The 17,608-nt window shown below is 42.4% G+C and overlaps 1 protein-coding gene and 1 long non-coding RNA gene across 5 annotated transcripts in view; one reads left to right on the forward strand and one right to left on the reverse strand.

Annotated features, from left to right (window-relative positions):
• Positions 1–17,608, forward strand: part of HYCC2 (hyccin PI4KA lipid kinase complex subunit 2) — a 142,605-nt gene that overhangs the window by 100,326 nt on the left and 24,671 nt on the right. For 2 of the 3 annotated variants that reach the window (XM_075317628.1, XM_075317629.1), the window contains 8 exons: positions 547–726; positions 2,699–2,779; positions 5,631–5,746; positions 5,842–5,937; positions 10,067–10,183; positions 11,591–11,678; positions 14,765–14,924; positions 17,093–17,230. In XM_075317628.1, the coding sequence (XP_075173743.1) occupies positions 547–726; positions 2,699–2,779; positions 5,631–5,746; positions 5,842–5,937; positions 10,067–10,183; positions 11,591–11,678; positions 14,765–14,924; positions 17,093–17,230 (976 nt within the window). The remainder of the gene's footprint in view (positions 1–546; positions 727–2,698; positions 2,780–5,630; positions 5,747–5,841; positions 5,938–10,066; positions 10,184–11,590; positions 11,679–14,764; positions 14,925–17,092; positions 17,231–17,608) is intronic. The other variant, XM_075317630.1, reaches the window with a different exon arrangement.
• LOC142245181 (uncharacterized) overlaps positions 2,822–17,608 on the reverse strand; it is a 46,306-nt gene continuing 31,519 nt past the window's right edge. For both annotated transcript variants that reach the window (XR_012724738.1, XR_012724737.1), the window contains exon 3: positions 2,822–3,260. This is a non-coding gene — a long non-coding RNA (uncharacterized LOC142245181). The remainder of the gene's footprint in view (positions 3,261–17,608) is intronic.

The raw sequence follows: 17,608 nt of genomic DNA on the forward strand, positions 1-17,608 counted from the left end.
TTTGGATCTGAGTTTCATCAGTGTTTGGTCAGTGTCCGTTTTTACCATCCGTGCTTTCTACTTGTTAAATAATAATGCATTACAAAGCTTCTCATATTCATCACCCTGTTCATCGTGGACATCAGGCTGACAATCTGTCTGTGACTTTCACCCATCCACAAACTGGCAGGATCATTTTAATCTTTGACTCCTATGAAAAATGTACTTTTCTTATTTTATTTTATTTTTTTTTCCTTTCTGGCGTCCGCACAGTTTACACCCCCCTCCCCCGATCATATGAATAGCACAATAGACTAATGGATAGACCACGTACGTGATTCACAGAGGCCTTAGTAAAACAACCTCTTCAAAGTTTTAATATAAACTTACCATTTTCATTAACCTTTAAAGTGTGAGGATTTGCCATCAGCTGTGATGTATGATCACTCTTCTGGATTATCTTTTAGCTTGGAAATAATACACGTAATAGATTTGGCTTATGTCAACACTTTTCAATGCTTTTTTATTTCCAATTAATTATTTTCCCTTATTCTCCTGTTTTTGCAGCTTCTGGAACCGATCTGTCACCAGCTATTTGAGCTGTACCGTAGCTCTGAAGTGCGACTAAAGCGGTTTACCATGCAATTCCTTCCAGAGCTGGTTTCCATCTATTTGCGTCTAACAGCTAGCCGTGATCGGCAAAGCAATGGCTGCATCGAAGCTCTCCTGCTCGGCATCTACAACTTGGTAAGTACTAAGAACAGTCTTTTTTGTCTTTTTTTTTTTTTTTTGCACAGTGCAAATATTCTCCACCCACGGAAAGTATTTTTCAACCATTGTTTAAGGGTTTGTACTTCTTGCGGAGAATACTAGCTGGCGTTAGGAGACTTTTCGGCCAGGCAATGTTCATTGGGAAACATTATACAAACTATCCCTCATCCAAAGAGGAGGGCTGACCCTCTTGTGTCACTTCCTAAAGGTATAGCCAATGTCCAGACCGATGCCCTTTCCCGCCACAGCCAGTTTTCATTTCTGCGCTTTTGTTTTTTATTTTTTTCTACTGTTTCAAAAAGGCATTACTTTTTTTTCTTCTAACATAGTTGTATGATGTTGTAGTTTTGAATGACACCATTCATTTTACCATATAATGTACTGGAAAAGAAGAAAAAGATTTAGGTGTGGTAAAATGACAAACATAAAATGCAAATCCCCTTTTCTTTGTTTTTGTGGTTTTTATTAAGCTTTTTTTGTACAGTAGAAAAAAAGAGGTGGAAATATGATTCTTCCTCTCATAATTATGGATATATGAGATATATGGTGTTTTTGGTTTTTAATTTTACAAAAAAACTTTTTTTAAATAAGGTTTGCCATAAAACTTTTAACTTTTTTATTATTATTATTATTATTATTGTTGTTGTTATTATTATTGTTATTTTTGTTATTATTATTATTGTTATTATTTCAGTAGTTGTATGAGGGCTTGTTCTTTTTGTAATGTTTCGATGCCATTTTTGGGTATATTATTGAATTTTTACATTTTTCAGATGAGTTGCAGTGACAAAAAAAAGCCAATTGTTACAATTCATGTTATTGATTTAAATTTTGTTTTACCACACTTACTGTAATGGTTAAATCATTTTGTGTGATTGTTGCATTTGTAAAAATTCAAAATATCTGGATTTTTTTTGTTTTTTTTTTTATGTTTGTTTTAAAGGGATCCTGTCACCAGATTTGGGGCCTATAAGCTGCGGCCATCACCACTGGGCTCTTATATATAACATTCTAACATGCTGTATATAAGAGCCCAGGCCGCTGTGTAGAACGTAAAAATCACTTTATAATACTCACCTAAACGGGCGGTGCGGTGCAGATGGGTCAGATGGGTATCTCCGTTGTCTGGCTGCGGAGCCTCCTCTTTTGGCCCGTCCTCCTTCTTCTGAAGCCGGGGTGCATGACACGTCCTACATCATGCACACAGGACAGCATTGAGGCACACTTTGATCTTCCCTGAGCAGGGCAGATCAAAGTATTGTAGTGCGCATGTGCGGGACCTCAATGCCGGCCTGTGTGCATGACATAGGACGCGCCATGCACCTCAGCTTCAGAAGGAGGAGGACAAAGATGGCCGAAAGAGGATGCACCGCACCCGGAGAAGAGACACCCATCTGACCCATCTGCATCGTACCAACCATTTAGGTGAGTATTATAAAGTCATTTTTATGCGCTATATGTTAGAATGCTGTATATAAGAGCCCACTGGTGGTGGCCGCAGCTTATAGGCCCCAAATCTGGTGACAGGTTCCCTTTAATAGAGACAAAGAGGGGTGATACAAATTAGCATTTTTAAAACTTTATCACATCAGCAACTACATGGGGGCCTTCAGCAGACCCTCCGCTGACATTGCAATGCATAGGCAGTATTTGTACTATGACAAAGAATATTTAAACCTTAAGCAACCATCTGCAAAAAAAGATTTTGGGGGTAGGTGGTTTTTGTTTTTGTTTTTTTTGTTTTGTTTCTTTTTTCCCAGTAAGCAATAAATTTTAGTTTACCGTTCTCTCCATGACGGATTTTGATCCTCAGAACAGGCCGTTCTTTGTACGTCCACATGTTGTAACCTGAGGCCGTTGTTTCTTGAGGGACGGCTGTAGTACAGGCACTCTTTTAGTACAGCTATAAATAAAACCACCTTTGAGCAATGTCTTATCTCATTTACAGGAAATTGCTGATAAAGATGGAAACAATAAAGTGTTATCTTTCACTATTCCATCATTATCCAAGCCTTCAATATATCACGAGGTAAGAGGGGACGGAAACATTAAACAATGGTCCCATTTTATTTGTTCTTGCTGCATTATTGAATTTTCAAAAAGTAAAATTTCAGAATGACAACATAAAACTCAAAGTATTGGCAAACAATATTATATAGATTAACTTGATAATCTATCAGCAACACTGAAGAGGACACGTTACTTAAATTTGGACATAACGATGAGCGGACAGGACAAGACAGTGATACAGAAGGAGGGGGAGTTAAAGAACAGTTCTAATTTGGTATCTACTACATAAATGACTTTTACAATGGCCCCATTTTTAACTTGCACCAATCTTCCTTTTCCTTGATCGGCCTGTCTTGGCACCTGTGTCCAGCGTTCTGTTGGCAGACCAGTGTAGCTTCAGTCTTGTCACCCCCATCCCCTGCTCCTCTGTTTGATATGTCTTATTTCTCTGTTGTTCCCATGCATCTTTTAAAGATTCTCCTCTTGTAACTTGCAATGATCTGGAAAAAACAAACATTTTACTTAATATGGTTATGAGTATGCTCATATGTGCAAAAAACTGCATCTCCAAATAGTAAATAGCAAGTGTGAACAGGTACCAGCTGCTATAACTACACAAAACACAAACAAAAAAAAATACAAGCGCTATGATATATACAAACATACAATATATGAAATCTAAACTGCATTAATGCTATATAGAATATACTGTATTTTTAGTTTTTCAAGACTCACCGGATTATAAAACTCACCCCAAATTTAAAGAGAGAAAAATAGTTAAAAAAAAAAAAAAGTTTTGGTGAAAATGGAGTCCATCTTATGAACCGGTTGTATCTTACGGGGGGGTAGAAGTGGTGGTAGACCGGAGGCAGGGGTGGTAGTGGAGTAGGTTTGGCGGGTGTCTCGGCTGTACTGTGGGCGCTGTGAGGCAGGAGCAATCCTCAGTGATTGTAGGTAACATAATGTCGGCGGTGCAGGCTTCAAAGACATGGTGCCCGGAGTCAATACGTGCGCAGATTGAGCTCTCTATTTAATAATTAGCCAAGACCTCTGGGCGCCATTTTTCTTAAGTCCGCGGCTGGAAGATTAATTGCCTGGAGGCGGTGAGTGTGCAGGTGAGCTCTCGGCTCGTCTTTGAACCTGGAGTTCAATCTGTGGACGCCCTGACTCCGGGTGACATTTTTGTTTTTGAAGCCCACAAAACCGACATATACTTAAATCACTGGGTATGGCTCCTGCATCGCCGGAACACTCACAGCATTGCTCTACTCATGTCACCACCATCTGACCCTGCGCCACCACACTCCCCTACCCCCAGGAAAGATACAGCCGAATTATAAGCCCTACCCTCCATTTTCCTTCCAAATTTTTGGGAGGAAACGTGCGTTTTATAATCTAAAAAAATACGCTACTTAGAAAATGAAGGTACTTAACGCATAAATTGGCCAATTCATGTGCGCCCATCACCACGGAAAGGTGACATTTCTTTAATGGGACTCTCTCCTATTTTCATGCCTCTTCTGGACTAAGGGTGCTTTACATGCTGCGACATTGCTAAAGTGATCTCGTTGGGGTCACGGAATTTGTGTCGCACATCCGGCCACTTTAACGATGTCGTTGCGTGTGACACCTATGAGCGATTTTGAATCGTTGCAAAAATGGTAAAAATCGCTAATCGGTGACATCCCCCTCTTCCCAATTATCGTTGCTGCAGTAACGATGTTGTTTGTTGTTTCTGTGGCATCACACATCGCTATGTGTGACGCCGCAGGAACGACGAACATCTCCTTACCTGCGTCCACCGGAAAAGGAGGGAGGAAGGAGGTGGGCGGCATGTTCCGGCCGCTTATCTCCTCCCCTCCTTTTCTAATGGGCGGCGGTTCAGTGACGCTGCTGTGACGTCGCTGTGACGCCGAACGAACCGCCCCCTTAGAAAGGAGGAGGTCTGCCGGTCACAGCGATGTCGCAGGGCAGGTATGTGCGTGTCACGCTGTTGTAGCGATAATGTTCGCTACGGCAGCGATCACCACATATCGTGCTACCGACGGGGGCGGGTGCTATCGCACGCGACATCGCTAGCTGATGCTAGCGATGTCGCAGCGTGTAAAGCGGCCTTAAGTCTACAAATATATGGGCAGGTAGGATCTGGCACTAATTAAAAACACCTTGCGGCCTATGGGAGGAGAGCGCAGTCAGAATTGGAGGCTCTTCATACCTCCAACAGATACTTGGAAAAAAAAAACAACAAAAAAACAACTGCATCCCCAAATAAAACGTAATAAGTGTGAACAGGTGTCAGCTGCTAGAACTACATGAAACACATACATTTCTCATATGCAGCAGTCTCCTATTTGCTTGATCGGCCTGTCTTTGCATGTGTCCACCAATCTGTTGGCAGGCCAGTGTAGCTTTAATCCCCCCATCCCCTGCCCCTCTGTTTGATATGTCTTAGTTCTCTGTTGTTCCCATGCACCTCTTATTCATTCTCAGCTTGTAAGTTGCAATGGTCTAGGGGAAAAAACAAAAACCTTTTATTTGACATGGGTTTTGGCGTATGCTCATATGTGGCAGATGTTTTTCTTGCATCTTGAATGAATTCCACACATCTGAATGAGGTTGTTTCTGAAGAATAGATTTCTGCAGACCACATTCAGATAAATGGAACCGTCACAATTGTATTTGCAGCAATTTGTTTGCTCTGGATAAAGCCAAGACCCAGAACCTCATTGCAGCAAGACAGCCGGTACTAGCCACCAAGTCAGAGTCGCCCAGATTGTATTATGCCTCACTGATAATGGAGTTTCCCAAGAAAAATGAGGTTGGAACTCTAATTTATTTTGCAATTTATTTCTCCCCATTTGCGGCATTAGCCGTCATCCTTAGGGTCCATGGCTCTGACAGAGGGGGCTTTGAGTCAGCACGATCTCATCAGAGTGGTTTATAGCGATCTTCACCCCCAGAGAGAAACTTTTACAGCGCAGAACAGGTAAAGCGGATTTTGACAGTGAACTTAATGTATGTTAACTTTTTTTTTTTTTTTGTGGTGGTTGTTATTCATTGCAGGACTTTACTCTTTTACAGGTTTGAAGTACTTAGTTTTCTTATGTTGTGCTACAATTCTGCAATTGTGTATATGCCGCCTTCTTCATACCAGTCACTATGCAGGATGGGCTCAAGGTAAGGAAAATAAATGGTTAAAAAGTCTGTCTAATGAGACTAATCTGCAAATGGAGTTCAGAAGGTGAATAAAAACTGAAATTATAAGAAAGCAAGTCGTAATCTGGTTAGTATTGAAAGGGTATACTCATATGATTAAAATTACCTATCCAAGTAATAAGGGAAACATTGCTGGAGGTCCAACAACTGGCACCTTAAGCGATACTAAGACCGGGGGGCTCTGCGGCTCTGAGACCAGGGGGGCACTGCAGTCCTGAGCTCTCTCGGAAAAATACTCGCTTTCTCCATTGACTTCCATTATACTCGGTACACAAGTTGCGCCCATCCAAGTATCCATATACTTGTTGCGAGTATTGAGCACTTGAGCATGGTAGTGCTCACTTATCACTAGTGACTAGCCATAACAAAAGAAAAAAAAATTCAGTAACACAGACGCTATAGACACATGCTTCTTTCTTCAGCACTTTTTCCGGCTTTATCTATATTACTCACTTATATGGTGGCATAACTTTTCCTGGTATCATCATTGTCCCCTTTGGGAATTTTCTAGAAGCATGTCTTTTGAGTGTTAGAGGAATCTGAAGCACGTGTAGGAAACCCATGCAGACACTGGGAGAACATACAGACTCCTAGCAAATCTTGGGATTGTAGCTCGGGACCCGAACACTACAATTCCACAATGCTAACCACTGAACCACCACGTTTTGATGTATAGAATGGACATCTAGTCCCATCACTCACTTTACTTTCTCAATGTTTAAGTCTTTGTTATAAAGATGTATTTCATACAAAGCACTTGTTTTGGCCTCTCCCAAGCCTTTAAAGCACCAGAGGGGCGCTTTAAATGTAAGTTCCCTGCCCCCGGTCTTCTACTCACCTGCCGCCATCTTCATCTTTTTCCAGCATCCTTCCGGTCAGTCTCCACCAATGTGTGACCTACCAGCAGCTCCAGTGTTTCATGCAGCACACCAGAGGTCTCAACTCAATGCACGTCTATGCGAGGCTAGTTCTGGCTTTTTTTTCTGTCTCTCATAGACTTGTATTGAGAGCTTGTAACGTAACGTCTGGCTTCTGGCCAGTCAGAAATTACAGGCACAAGATAGCAATGTGGGACCAGAGCGGCGCCGAAAAAGGATGAAGACAACAGTAGGTGAGTGTAAGGCCCTGTGCGCACTTGGAAATAACCTTTTCTTAAGAAAAATCCATACCCTCTGGCAGAATATCGCACCCGCGGCAAAAAACGCGGTAATAACGCACCCGCAGTTTACCGCTGTTGTGCCGTGGGTTGGTCCCTGCGTTTTTATACCATTTATCTATGGCAAAAATTGCAGGTGCCTGTGGAAATTAAGTGACATGCTCATTCTTTTTGCTGCAGAAATTCTGCAGCAAAAATCTGTAGGTAAAAAAACGCAGTGTGCACAGCATTTTATTTCCCATAGGTTTTGCTGGGGAAGGATTTCAGAAAGGTTATGAACATTTTCTGCAGCATTTCTGCAGCAAAAACCTCGGCTATGCTGCGGCAAAAAATGCAGTGTGCGCACAGGGCCTAATACCGGGGGCATGGGGCTTGCAGTTAAAGAATCACTGCAGTGCTGGGGGAAAAAAAAAACGCTGGAATGGTGCTTTAACTGCTATATTTTGCAACAGCATGCACAATAGTGTATTATTTGGAAAAAGCCTTACGACAAGCCGAAATGCGTTTTTTTTGTATATATTCCATGTCTTTACCATAATGACCATTGTAAAGAACATTGTGCAAGTAAAGCGAGTGCTGGGACCATTTGTGCATTTTACCTTGCCTTGGAGCTTGAGCTCTCTCCATGTGCACAACTCAGAAACATAATGCCAACTTCATCCAGGATTAGCTTTGGTGTACAATATTCAAAAATGGCAGATAAACAAATGAATGCTGCAAAATAGTGTTTATGATGATGTTTGTTTTGTTAACCGAGCCAGATTATCACTTTTGCTTTATGACATGGTGTTCCATCATGGTGGTAAAATCTTCTTCTTGTTCTTTGCCCTTGAAAGGTGTTTAGATAGCATTCTTTATTTATGGCAGTGCTCTTAGGCTATGTGCACACGCTGTGTTTTTTTGACGCTGCGTTTTTGGCCAAAAACGCCGCGGAAAAACGCACTGTGTGCACATAGCCTTAGGCAAAATTGTGGTCAGTCTACTCCCTTGGAAGAAAAGCAACCAAACACATTGATGGTTTTAGGATGATTTACTGTTGGCAAGACACAGGACTCCTATAAAGGCTCACCTTCTCTTTTCTGATCAATCGTTCTTCCAGATGTCCCAAAAGTCTGAACGGGGCTTCATTAGAGAAAAAAAAATTCCCCCTGTAGTTCCATGTAGAATGTCAGTTTTTTCTTGATATTTTTCTTGAAAAGAAGTGGCGTCTTTGCTGCTGTTGACACCAGACTAGTCTCCAAAATCCTTTGCCTCACTGTGCATACATACGTAGCATACACATTGGGTTGAACCAATCCTGAATCCTCTTTAGACAACCGTTTTAGCACTTGCTGGACTTTCTTGGGTGCCCTGAAGTTGTCTTCACAGAAATTGAACAATCTTTGCAGTTCTTAGTGATCCAATAACTTGTTTTTGGGTCAATCCTACAAGCAGCAATGTCCTTACCTGTAAAGTCCTTTTGCTGAAAAGCAATGATGACCGCATATGCTTCCTTGGATGTAACCATGGTTCACAGAAAATGATGGAAGGATTTTAAGCACCACCCTCCTTTTAAAGCAGAAAAAGACAATTCATGGTTTTGGCTGCTCTAATTGAAATTAAGATCAATGATCCAATAATATAAAAAAGTGTTTATTATTCCACAATGTGTTACCTCTCCGGACTGGCATTTTTCTCAAGTGTAAAAACTAATTGTCTATTTCTTCAAGCATCCTGGTGGAGTTCTTCCCCCAGTCACAGGCAGCAGCAGCCATTATTGAGCGGTCACAGGAGTTTAAGGGAACCTGTCACTTATATAAAACAATATAATAGAACCAGGTAATCTGCTTAAAGGGAATCTGTCACCAGATGTTTATAATACTCACCTAACTGTCGGTGCAGAGCAGACTCGTTGGATTGGCGTCTCCATTCTCCGGGTCCGTGCCTCCTCTTTCGGCCATCTTTGTCCTCCTTTTGAAGCTAGTGTGGATGACGCATTCTACATCATCTATACTAGCCGACAGTGAGGTCCCACGCAGGCGCACTACAATACTTTGATCTGCCCTGCTCAGGGTAGATCAAAGTGCGCCTGGGCAAGACCTCAATGTGTGCTTGTGTTTCAATAATTTTTATTAATTTCTAGGCCAAGTAAAGAATTGAACAACATTTTTGAGATTTTTTGAGTAAGAATTGTCAATACATATAATATAACATTTGATCGAAGCATAAAGATTAACAATATCTTGGAGGGGGGGGATGGGGTGGAAAAATTAAGGAAAAGGTTTTTTTTTTGGGGAAACAAGGGAACAGGGATGGAGAAGTTGGAAGGAAAAAGGATAAGGAAGAACAATCACCTACTAATTACAGTGCATAGTCATTGTGTGCTTGTGTATGGATGTAGAACGCATCCTTCACACTAGCTTCAGAAGGAGAACAAAGATGGCCGAAAGAGGAGGCGCGGACCCGGAGAACGGAGATGCCCATCTGACCAGTCTGCTCTGCACCGACCGCTATGTGAGTATTCTAAACATCCGGTGACAGATTCCCTTTAAGCAGATTACCTGGTTCTATTATATTGTGTAATATAATCATCACACTATGGTCTGGTGCTTGCTGCTGTTTAACAATAAAAACTGTAGCCGCAAACTTTGTGAAAACCCAAATTTGTGACTGTTTCAAAACACTTGACCGCAAGTGAATACACAAAACCCCTGATAACACTTAATATTACTGTCTGACATCTGCATTTAAAACCTATGAATCATAAATTATTCTATCATTGAGATTACTTTGCTTCAATATATTACTGTAGCACTTGTCTTTGGTCGGAGTATTGATTTTGATCCCTGGCTCTACAGTTGTCTCGCCCGGTGCCGGATGAAATACTTTAGTTGATGTGAACATCTCATTAAAATTGAATGAGATAGAAGTAATTTTATTTTTTCTTCGCTCCAGATTGTGCGTGAGTGGCTTTCCAAGGCAGCATGAAAAACGCTGGAAGGAACTGTGTGGTCGTGTAGTGTTGGATCCTGCTTTCATGGTCCAGCTGCTCACTGGGGTTTATCATGCCATGTAAGTCTTCACTAATATCCAAAGTAGATTCTGTTTTTCAAAGGACCAATAAGGTGTGAACTGGGGGATTTTCAAAAATTAAATATGGATCTAAATCTCTTGTTGTTTAGAACCTCTCATTGGTGTTCCTTACATAAGAAATATAATCTGATGTATTTATGTTTAGATTGAAGCATCTCCTATACGCACTTTATTGCTAAGATTTCTTAGACTAGTTCTCTATTTTATCAGTGATTTATTAGAAAAGTCAGAAACTATTAGAGACAGCCGCTGGATGAGGAATCTTTCCAAATATTAATATTTGCTTTGAATATTTAGTTCCATTTTCTATATGCAAGTGCAGTCCTAGTTTAGTATATGACTGGTATATGTCTACAATACTGTATTTGCCTTTACAATGGGGGTGCACTTATTTGATGTAATACCACACTATATAGGCATTTTTATGGAAACATAGTGGATATAGCAGCACAGTTGATGTGCAAAGACTTAAAGGCCTCCATGCAGCTACATTATAGTGCAGAGGAAATCTAAGATTACAACCTTTATACAAATAATACATGGGGTACAATATTAAAGGGGAGCTGTCAGCTCTCCTAACTTGTTTTATTACAAACTTCTATTTTGTGCTCTTTTCTTAGAATTCTATACTGTGCAATTCCCCTGTTATTCCTTCTGAAAATTAGTGATTGAAGCCGCACTGTAGTGTGCACTGCTGGAGTGGCACTTTAGAGCTAAGTCCTTTCACCTCTGTTATATACACACCTGCTAGCAGCTTCACCTTCTATCATCACCGCTCCAGTTAATATCGGTGATTTGTGACCAGCCGGCTGCTCCACTGTTTTATGCAGTGCGCTGCAGGTCATAACTCAATACAAGTCTATGAGAGCATCCTTCTGGCCTCGTTCTGGCTCTCATAGACTTTCATTGGGATCTTGTGATGTCACTGCTGACTTTCAACCAGTCAGAAGTTACAGTTACAAGATGGCACCACGGGACCAGAGTGCCATCAGTGAAAGGTGAAGATGCCGGAAAGTGAGAATATATGACTGGGTGTACAATTAAAGCGCCACTCCAGCGCTGAAAAAAAATAAATCGTTGGAGTAGTGCTTTAATTTTGCCACTGGGTGTTAGCATACATTGTTAATAGGATGCATGTCATCACTGATTGGACTATATAAACAGTGTATAGACCGGCCACAGTAACTGCGTTCATGGGTATGACCCAGAAATGGCACAACTCAAGGTTGTAGGATTGGATACGGAGCAATTTCTTGCATGTAAAATATACAAGTGTTTTCTAAAAACGGGCAATGCTCGAGAGCTGACGGGATTTTTTTTATTTTTTTTTGTTTTGCTTGTTTAAATCTGTTAAACCAAAGTGTAAATTTTTGTTCTCTTGAACAGATACAATGGAGAGTGGGAGCTAGGGCAGGAGGTGCTGGATGACATTATCTATCGTGCCCAGCTGGAGCTTTATTCTCAGCCCTTGCTGGTAGGTGACCCGTTCTACCTATTGTCTGTCCTGCAAATGTTTTAAGATTCTATGGGCTTTTATGTATTTTATTTTTAATGTATGCGCTCTTTAAAGACAACCTTTCACGGGCTCAAAAATAGCCAGCTTTTACTCTTTATTTTATTCCCTCTGCTCCCCTGCGTTTCCCCTTTCTTTGTTTTTTTTTTTTTTCTTCCAAATCCTTTTTTTTGTGGTGCAAATGTTTATGGTGTTTACTAATGAGGCGTGGCTCACAGGGTAATAATGCAGACTAGCAAAAGGACGCCCCTAGAGAGTCATTGAAGCACCACCACGTTGGTAAAGACCAGAGACGTCAATACTAAATATACAGGCCCAAATCCCTGCATCTCTATGATGGATTTAAAAACAAAAACTAGAACACTCAGGGGAGTGAGGAAATTAAATAAGAGCAAACACTGGCCACTTTTGTTTTGATGACAGATCCTGTTTAAGCAGAAGAAAAAAGGTCCTCCGCTCTTTATAACAAGTAGAAAACACTGTCACATTACTCTCTTTAGTTATGATATGTGAGTACATCCCTCACATTTTTTATACAGTTTTTATTACCGTATTTTTCGGATTATAAGACGCACTTTTCCTCCCAAAAATTTGGGAGAAAAATGAGGGGTGCATCTTAAAATCTGAATATAGCTTACCCAGGGGGCTGTCTGTACAGCGGCCGGGTGCCTGTGGCTGCGTGCGGGCGGCCGTGTGCCTGTCTATGTCGGCTGCCTTTCTGGGTGGGCAGGCGACCTGCTGGCTGCCACTCTGTGTGTGCGGGTGGGTGGCTGTGATGCAGGTGTCCCAGTGTGTCCGCGGTCCCAGTTTCAAATGATGGCGCCGGGAGTCAGCGCGTGCACAGATGGAGCTCTTGGCTTGCTTCATCACTGACCCGCTGCTGCTGCCGCCACTGACCTGACGCCACTGACCCGCCGCCGCTCACACCACTGACCCGCTATCACCACTGACCCGCCGACGCCACTGACCCGCCGCCGCTGACCCGCCGATGCCACTGACCCGCCGATGCCACTGACCCGCCGACGCCACTGACCCGCCGACGCCACTGACCCGCCGACGCCACTGACCCGCGGCTGCTGACGCCACTGACAAGCCGCGGGTGCCAGCAAAACCTCTGTCTCCTGTGACCCTGCTTCACCACCACTGCTGCCCCCCTCCGGTAAGACAACACCGGAGTGTAAGATGGACCCCATTATTTTTTCCTTTTGCTTCATCACTGACCCGCTGTTGCTGCTGCCACAGACCCGCCGACGCCACAGACCCGCCGACACCACAGACCCGCCGACGCCACTGACCCGCGGCTGCTGACGCCACTGACAAGCCGCGGGTGCCAGCAAAACCTCTGTCTCCTGTGACCCTGCTTCACCACCACTGCTGCCCCCCCCCGGTAAGACAACACCGGAGTGTAAGATGGACCCCATTATTTTTTCCCTTTTTTTAATCTCTAAATTTGGGATGCGTCTTATAATTTGGTATGTCTTATAAAACAAAAAATACGGTATATCCTTTCTTGGGACAACACTGAGGATATGACACTTTTGATATAATGTAAAATAGTCAGTGTACAGCTTATATAAGAGTGTAAATTTGCTGTGCCCTCTAACTAACAACACACAGCCTATATTGTCTAAACCTCTGGCAACAAAAGGGAGTACACCCCCAAGGGAAAATGTCCAAATTGTGCCCACTTAGCTATGTTCCCTCCCTAGGGTTATGCAACTCATTAGTGTTACGAGGTCTCAGGTGTGATGGGGAGCAGGTGTGGTAAATTTGGTGTAATACTGATCAACATGGACTCCTCATGGCAAAGACTTTTCTCTGAGGATCTGAAAAAATGAATTGTTGCTCTACACATATAGCCCAAGCTATACGAAGATTGCCATCACCCTGAAACTGAGCTGCAGCACAGTGACCAAGACCATACAGTGGTTTAACAAGACAAGTTCCACTCAGAACAGGCTTCACCATTGTCGACCAAAGAAGTTGAGCGCATGTGCGCAGCATCATATCCAGAGGTCTTCTTTCATAATAGCCATATGAGTGCTGCCAGCATTGCTGCAGTGGTTACAGGGGGGGTCAGCCTGTCAGTGCTCAGGCCATACAGCCCACACTGCATCAAATTGGTCTGCATGGCTGTCGTCTCAGAAGAAAGCCTCTTGATGCACGAAAAAGCCTGCAAAAAGTTTGCTGAAGACAAGCAGACTGAGGACATGAATTACGGGAACCATGTGCTGTGGTCTAATGAGACCACGATAAACTTATTTGGTTCAGATGGTGTGACGTGTGTGGAGCGGCAACCAGGTGAGGAGAACAAAGACAAGTGAGTGTTGGCTACAGTCAAGCATGGTGGTGGGAGTGTCAAGGTTTGGGGCTGCATGGGCGCTGCCGGCTTTGGGGAGCTACAGTTAATTGCGGGAACCATGTATGCCAACATTTCTTGTGACATACTGAAGCAGAGCACGATCCCCTCCCTTCAAAAAATGGGCCGCAGACAGTATTCCAACATAATGACCCCAAACACACCTCCAAGATGATCACTGCCTTACTAAAGAAACTGAGCGTAAAAGTGCTGGACTGTCCAGGCTTGTTTCCAAACCTAAACAACATGGAGTATCTGTGGGGCATCTTCACACGGGAGGTGGAGGAAAGCAAGGTCTCCAACATCCACCACTGTGATGTTGACCTGAAGGATTGAAGAGGATCCAGCAGCTCCTGTGAAGCTCTAGTGAACTCATGCCAAAGAGAGTTAAGGCACTGCTTGAAAATAATGGTGGGCACTCAAAATATTAACACTTTGGGCACAATTTGGTCATTTTCACTTAGGGTGTACTCAGTTTTGTTGCCAGCAGTTTAGTAATGTCTGTGTGTTGTTATTTAGAGCGCACACCAAATTTACACTTATACAAGCCGTACACTGATTACTTTACATTGTATCAAAGTGCCAGATCTTCAGTGTTGTATATTTACAAAATAAAGTGTGGGGTGCACTCACTTTGGTAATATACCGTGTGTATTTATACATTTTTTTTTTTTGTTCTCTCAACTAGGTTGCAAATGCAATGAAGAACTCGCTGCCGTTTGATGCCCCTGACTGTTCCCAACAAGGACAGAAAGTACTAAAAGTTGAAGTGACCCCAACAGTCCCTCGCATCTCTCGAACGGCCATTACCACTGCTTCAATACGAAGGCACCGTTGGAGGAGAGAAGGTAACCACAGTAATCTTAATTAGCTCTGTGTTGGCGTGACTGCTCTAATAACGTTTGTGCCTGTGGCAATCTCAATCTGAAAATGCTTATTGCACAAATGATATAATACTGCAGTACCTAAGTAATACATGGATATATACATTGCATACTTAGCAGTATGAAGGGTTAGGCCATTTTGAATTCTTGATTTTGAAAGATTTTGTCATCCCCAGCCCTTATTGGATGAAGGTAAAATGAATTACAAGTTAATTTCCCATTACCACCAGTATAATGGCTACTTGACAACATCACATGGGTAACCTAGCAAGCCATGATGGTCTCTAGAGCCAGTTAGCCGCTATAGCTGCAAATCATTTCTCTTGTAGGCACTGTTAATGCAAGACTATCTAAAAGAAAATGTATATTCTCACAATTTAATATGGGTCAGTCTGGATGTGATATACATTCTTCTTTCATATCCCGTCCTGAGGCACAGAGTATGGTTTTTACTTCACCACTTCTGCCCATCGGCTGTGTCAGGTATTGCAGCACCTCCTCATTCCAGTAAAGACCACACACCTCCAGTGGACAGAAATAGCACAGTTGTTCTATACCTGTTAAAGGGAATCTTACAACTGATACATGCTGCATGATTTGATCCATATTTGAGATTTCGGCTTGATTTGAACGTTGCAGCCTTTCAGAGACAGTCATTCTTTAAAAGCTTCCAAGGATCATACCGCATGGGAGACTAATCTGAAGGGCTTCCCCCGGTGGCTTCAGCCTGCCCGCTTCTCTTGAGTGACAGATTTCTCCCTGCAGGTCTGTTTAGGAAGAGACCTGTGAATTACTTTCATCGGGCAAGAAAAAGCCCCTGGGGGGCGGGCCTTTTTGATTACTCACCAATAGCAGCCAATCAGAGCACAGCTTTAATTTTTCAAGAGTGGAAAATGAAATAAGAGCTGTGCTGTAATTGGCTGCTATGGGAAACAAATTGTTTTTAATGAGGAACAAACAGTTTTCTAAAGTTATGGTTTGATTGATGCCTGTTTTTGTTTTTTACTGAATTGGTTTAATCAGTAAATTCTCTCACTTTCATGTCTTTTTGTTGTTCTCTACTATTTTGTTCAAGTTGAACATTTTTATAGCATGTAAAGTAATTGCTTACTTGTACTTGTAGTGGGGTTTTTATTACCAGATGTTTATTAAAGTTTCATACTTTCTGGATAATTACACCTAGCAGCCCAGAGCACATAGTGCTGCGGTACCCGGAGCCGTGCACTGCGGTACCAGGATTAGTGTTCTCCATTTGTTTGAAGTTATTCTAATTCTATGCAATACAAATACACATACAGATTCCGTTAGAAATTGGCAAAATACTTTAACAAAAATACCTGTTTTACTGTAAAATGTGTGTTCCGGTAGAAAGCTCAAGCATCTTTCTGCAAACCCTGACACTAGTGGGCTTGAGGCCTACGGCTTGTTTATACGTATTATGTTCAATAATGTGACCTTCATGGCATTATTAGGTCCAACTTTCATAAGTATATCATTTCACTCATGTATCATGCATTGTTCATTGGATTTTTAAGGTATAGAGTTGTATTAGACAGGTTGTCCACTATCAGACATCGCCAGCTTAATACATTCAGGACCCAAATTAAAATAAAAACTTTTATATAGTCTCCTCCTGCAGTGGCAGCGATCCAGTGATGTCAGCACTGACTGAGAGGGATGTGACTTGTTGTGCCACTTGCCGGCTATAGCCAGTGATTGGCGGCTCGTCAGCTGCAGCTTATCAGTATTCTGTCAGAGATCATGGCCGCTTATTGAAGTGGTTCAGGCACCATCTGACGATCAGCCACTCATTGACTGCAGCCGGTATATCCCACCAATGTCACACGTCATCGCGGGGAACAGTGGCACGAAAGCATGAGGTGAGGGCTCCCTGTTTTTATTTTACATGGGTTCTGAGTTGGGGTTGTCCAGTAGTAGACAAACCCTTTATTATGTATGTTAGTTTGCTTGTTGTACCCTGTTCATATTTTTATTTTGGTAACTATGTCAATGACCTTGAGATCTTCTTCTTGTTTATTCTGATGTTGTTTTGGAGCCACAACCAGCATACAACTGCAAGAAGTAGAGGTATCTGCAAAAATACACTAAAATCTTCCTGTGTTGAATCCCAGATGGTTTTGACCTCACAGCTGACTCGAATCCGGGCTCCCCGAACTTGCGCACCACTCCAAACCTAGAGGACACTCCCGAAGGGGATGTTCTTGTGTACCTGGCCCCAGAGACCATCTTTCCAGAAGCTGCCACTGAGGGTAGGCCAGAGATATGGATACAGGCATCTAAAAGAGAGTTGTGGAAAAGCACTACTCTCTGTCTATAAAGGACCCCTTCCTCTTTCATATTTTCCCTCAAGACGCAGTAGTTTCTCCAGATCTGATTCAAGGTCAGGTATTGGTGTTCTGTTAATTAGCCCTTCCCGGTCTCTAATTAACAGTCTTTCCCTGCGGACATGCTTAGCATGGCTATGATATACATTCAGCAATAACCCTAAGGAATGGGATCTCTGCTGGTGAACTCATTTCAGTTTGTTTCCTTTGTGGCTGCCCAGTTTTTGTATTTTTGCCTTCATCGCATTTCTCGGTCATATGGTATTATAGCTCTGTTGTATACATTTTCTGTCCCTTTTAGCT

The sequence above is a fragment of the Anomaloglossus baeobatrachus genome, chromosome 7, assembly GCF_048569485.1.
Source record: "Anomaloglossus baeobatrachus isolate aAnoBae1 chromosome 7, aAnoBae1.hap1, whole genome shotgun sequence".
In the NCBI taxonomy this organism is placed as follows: Eukaryota; Metazoa; Chordata; class Amphibia; order Anura; family Aromobatidae; genus Anomaloglossus; species Anomaloglossus baeobatrachus.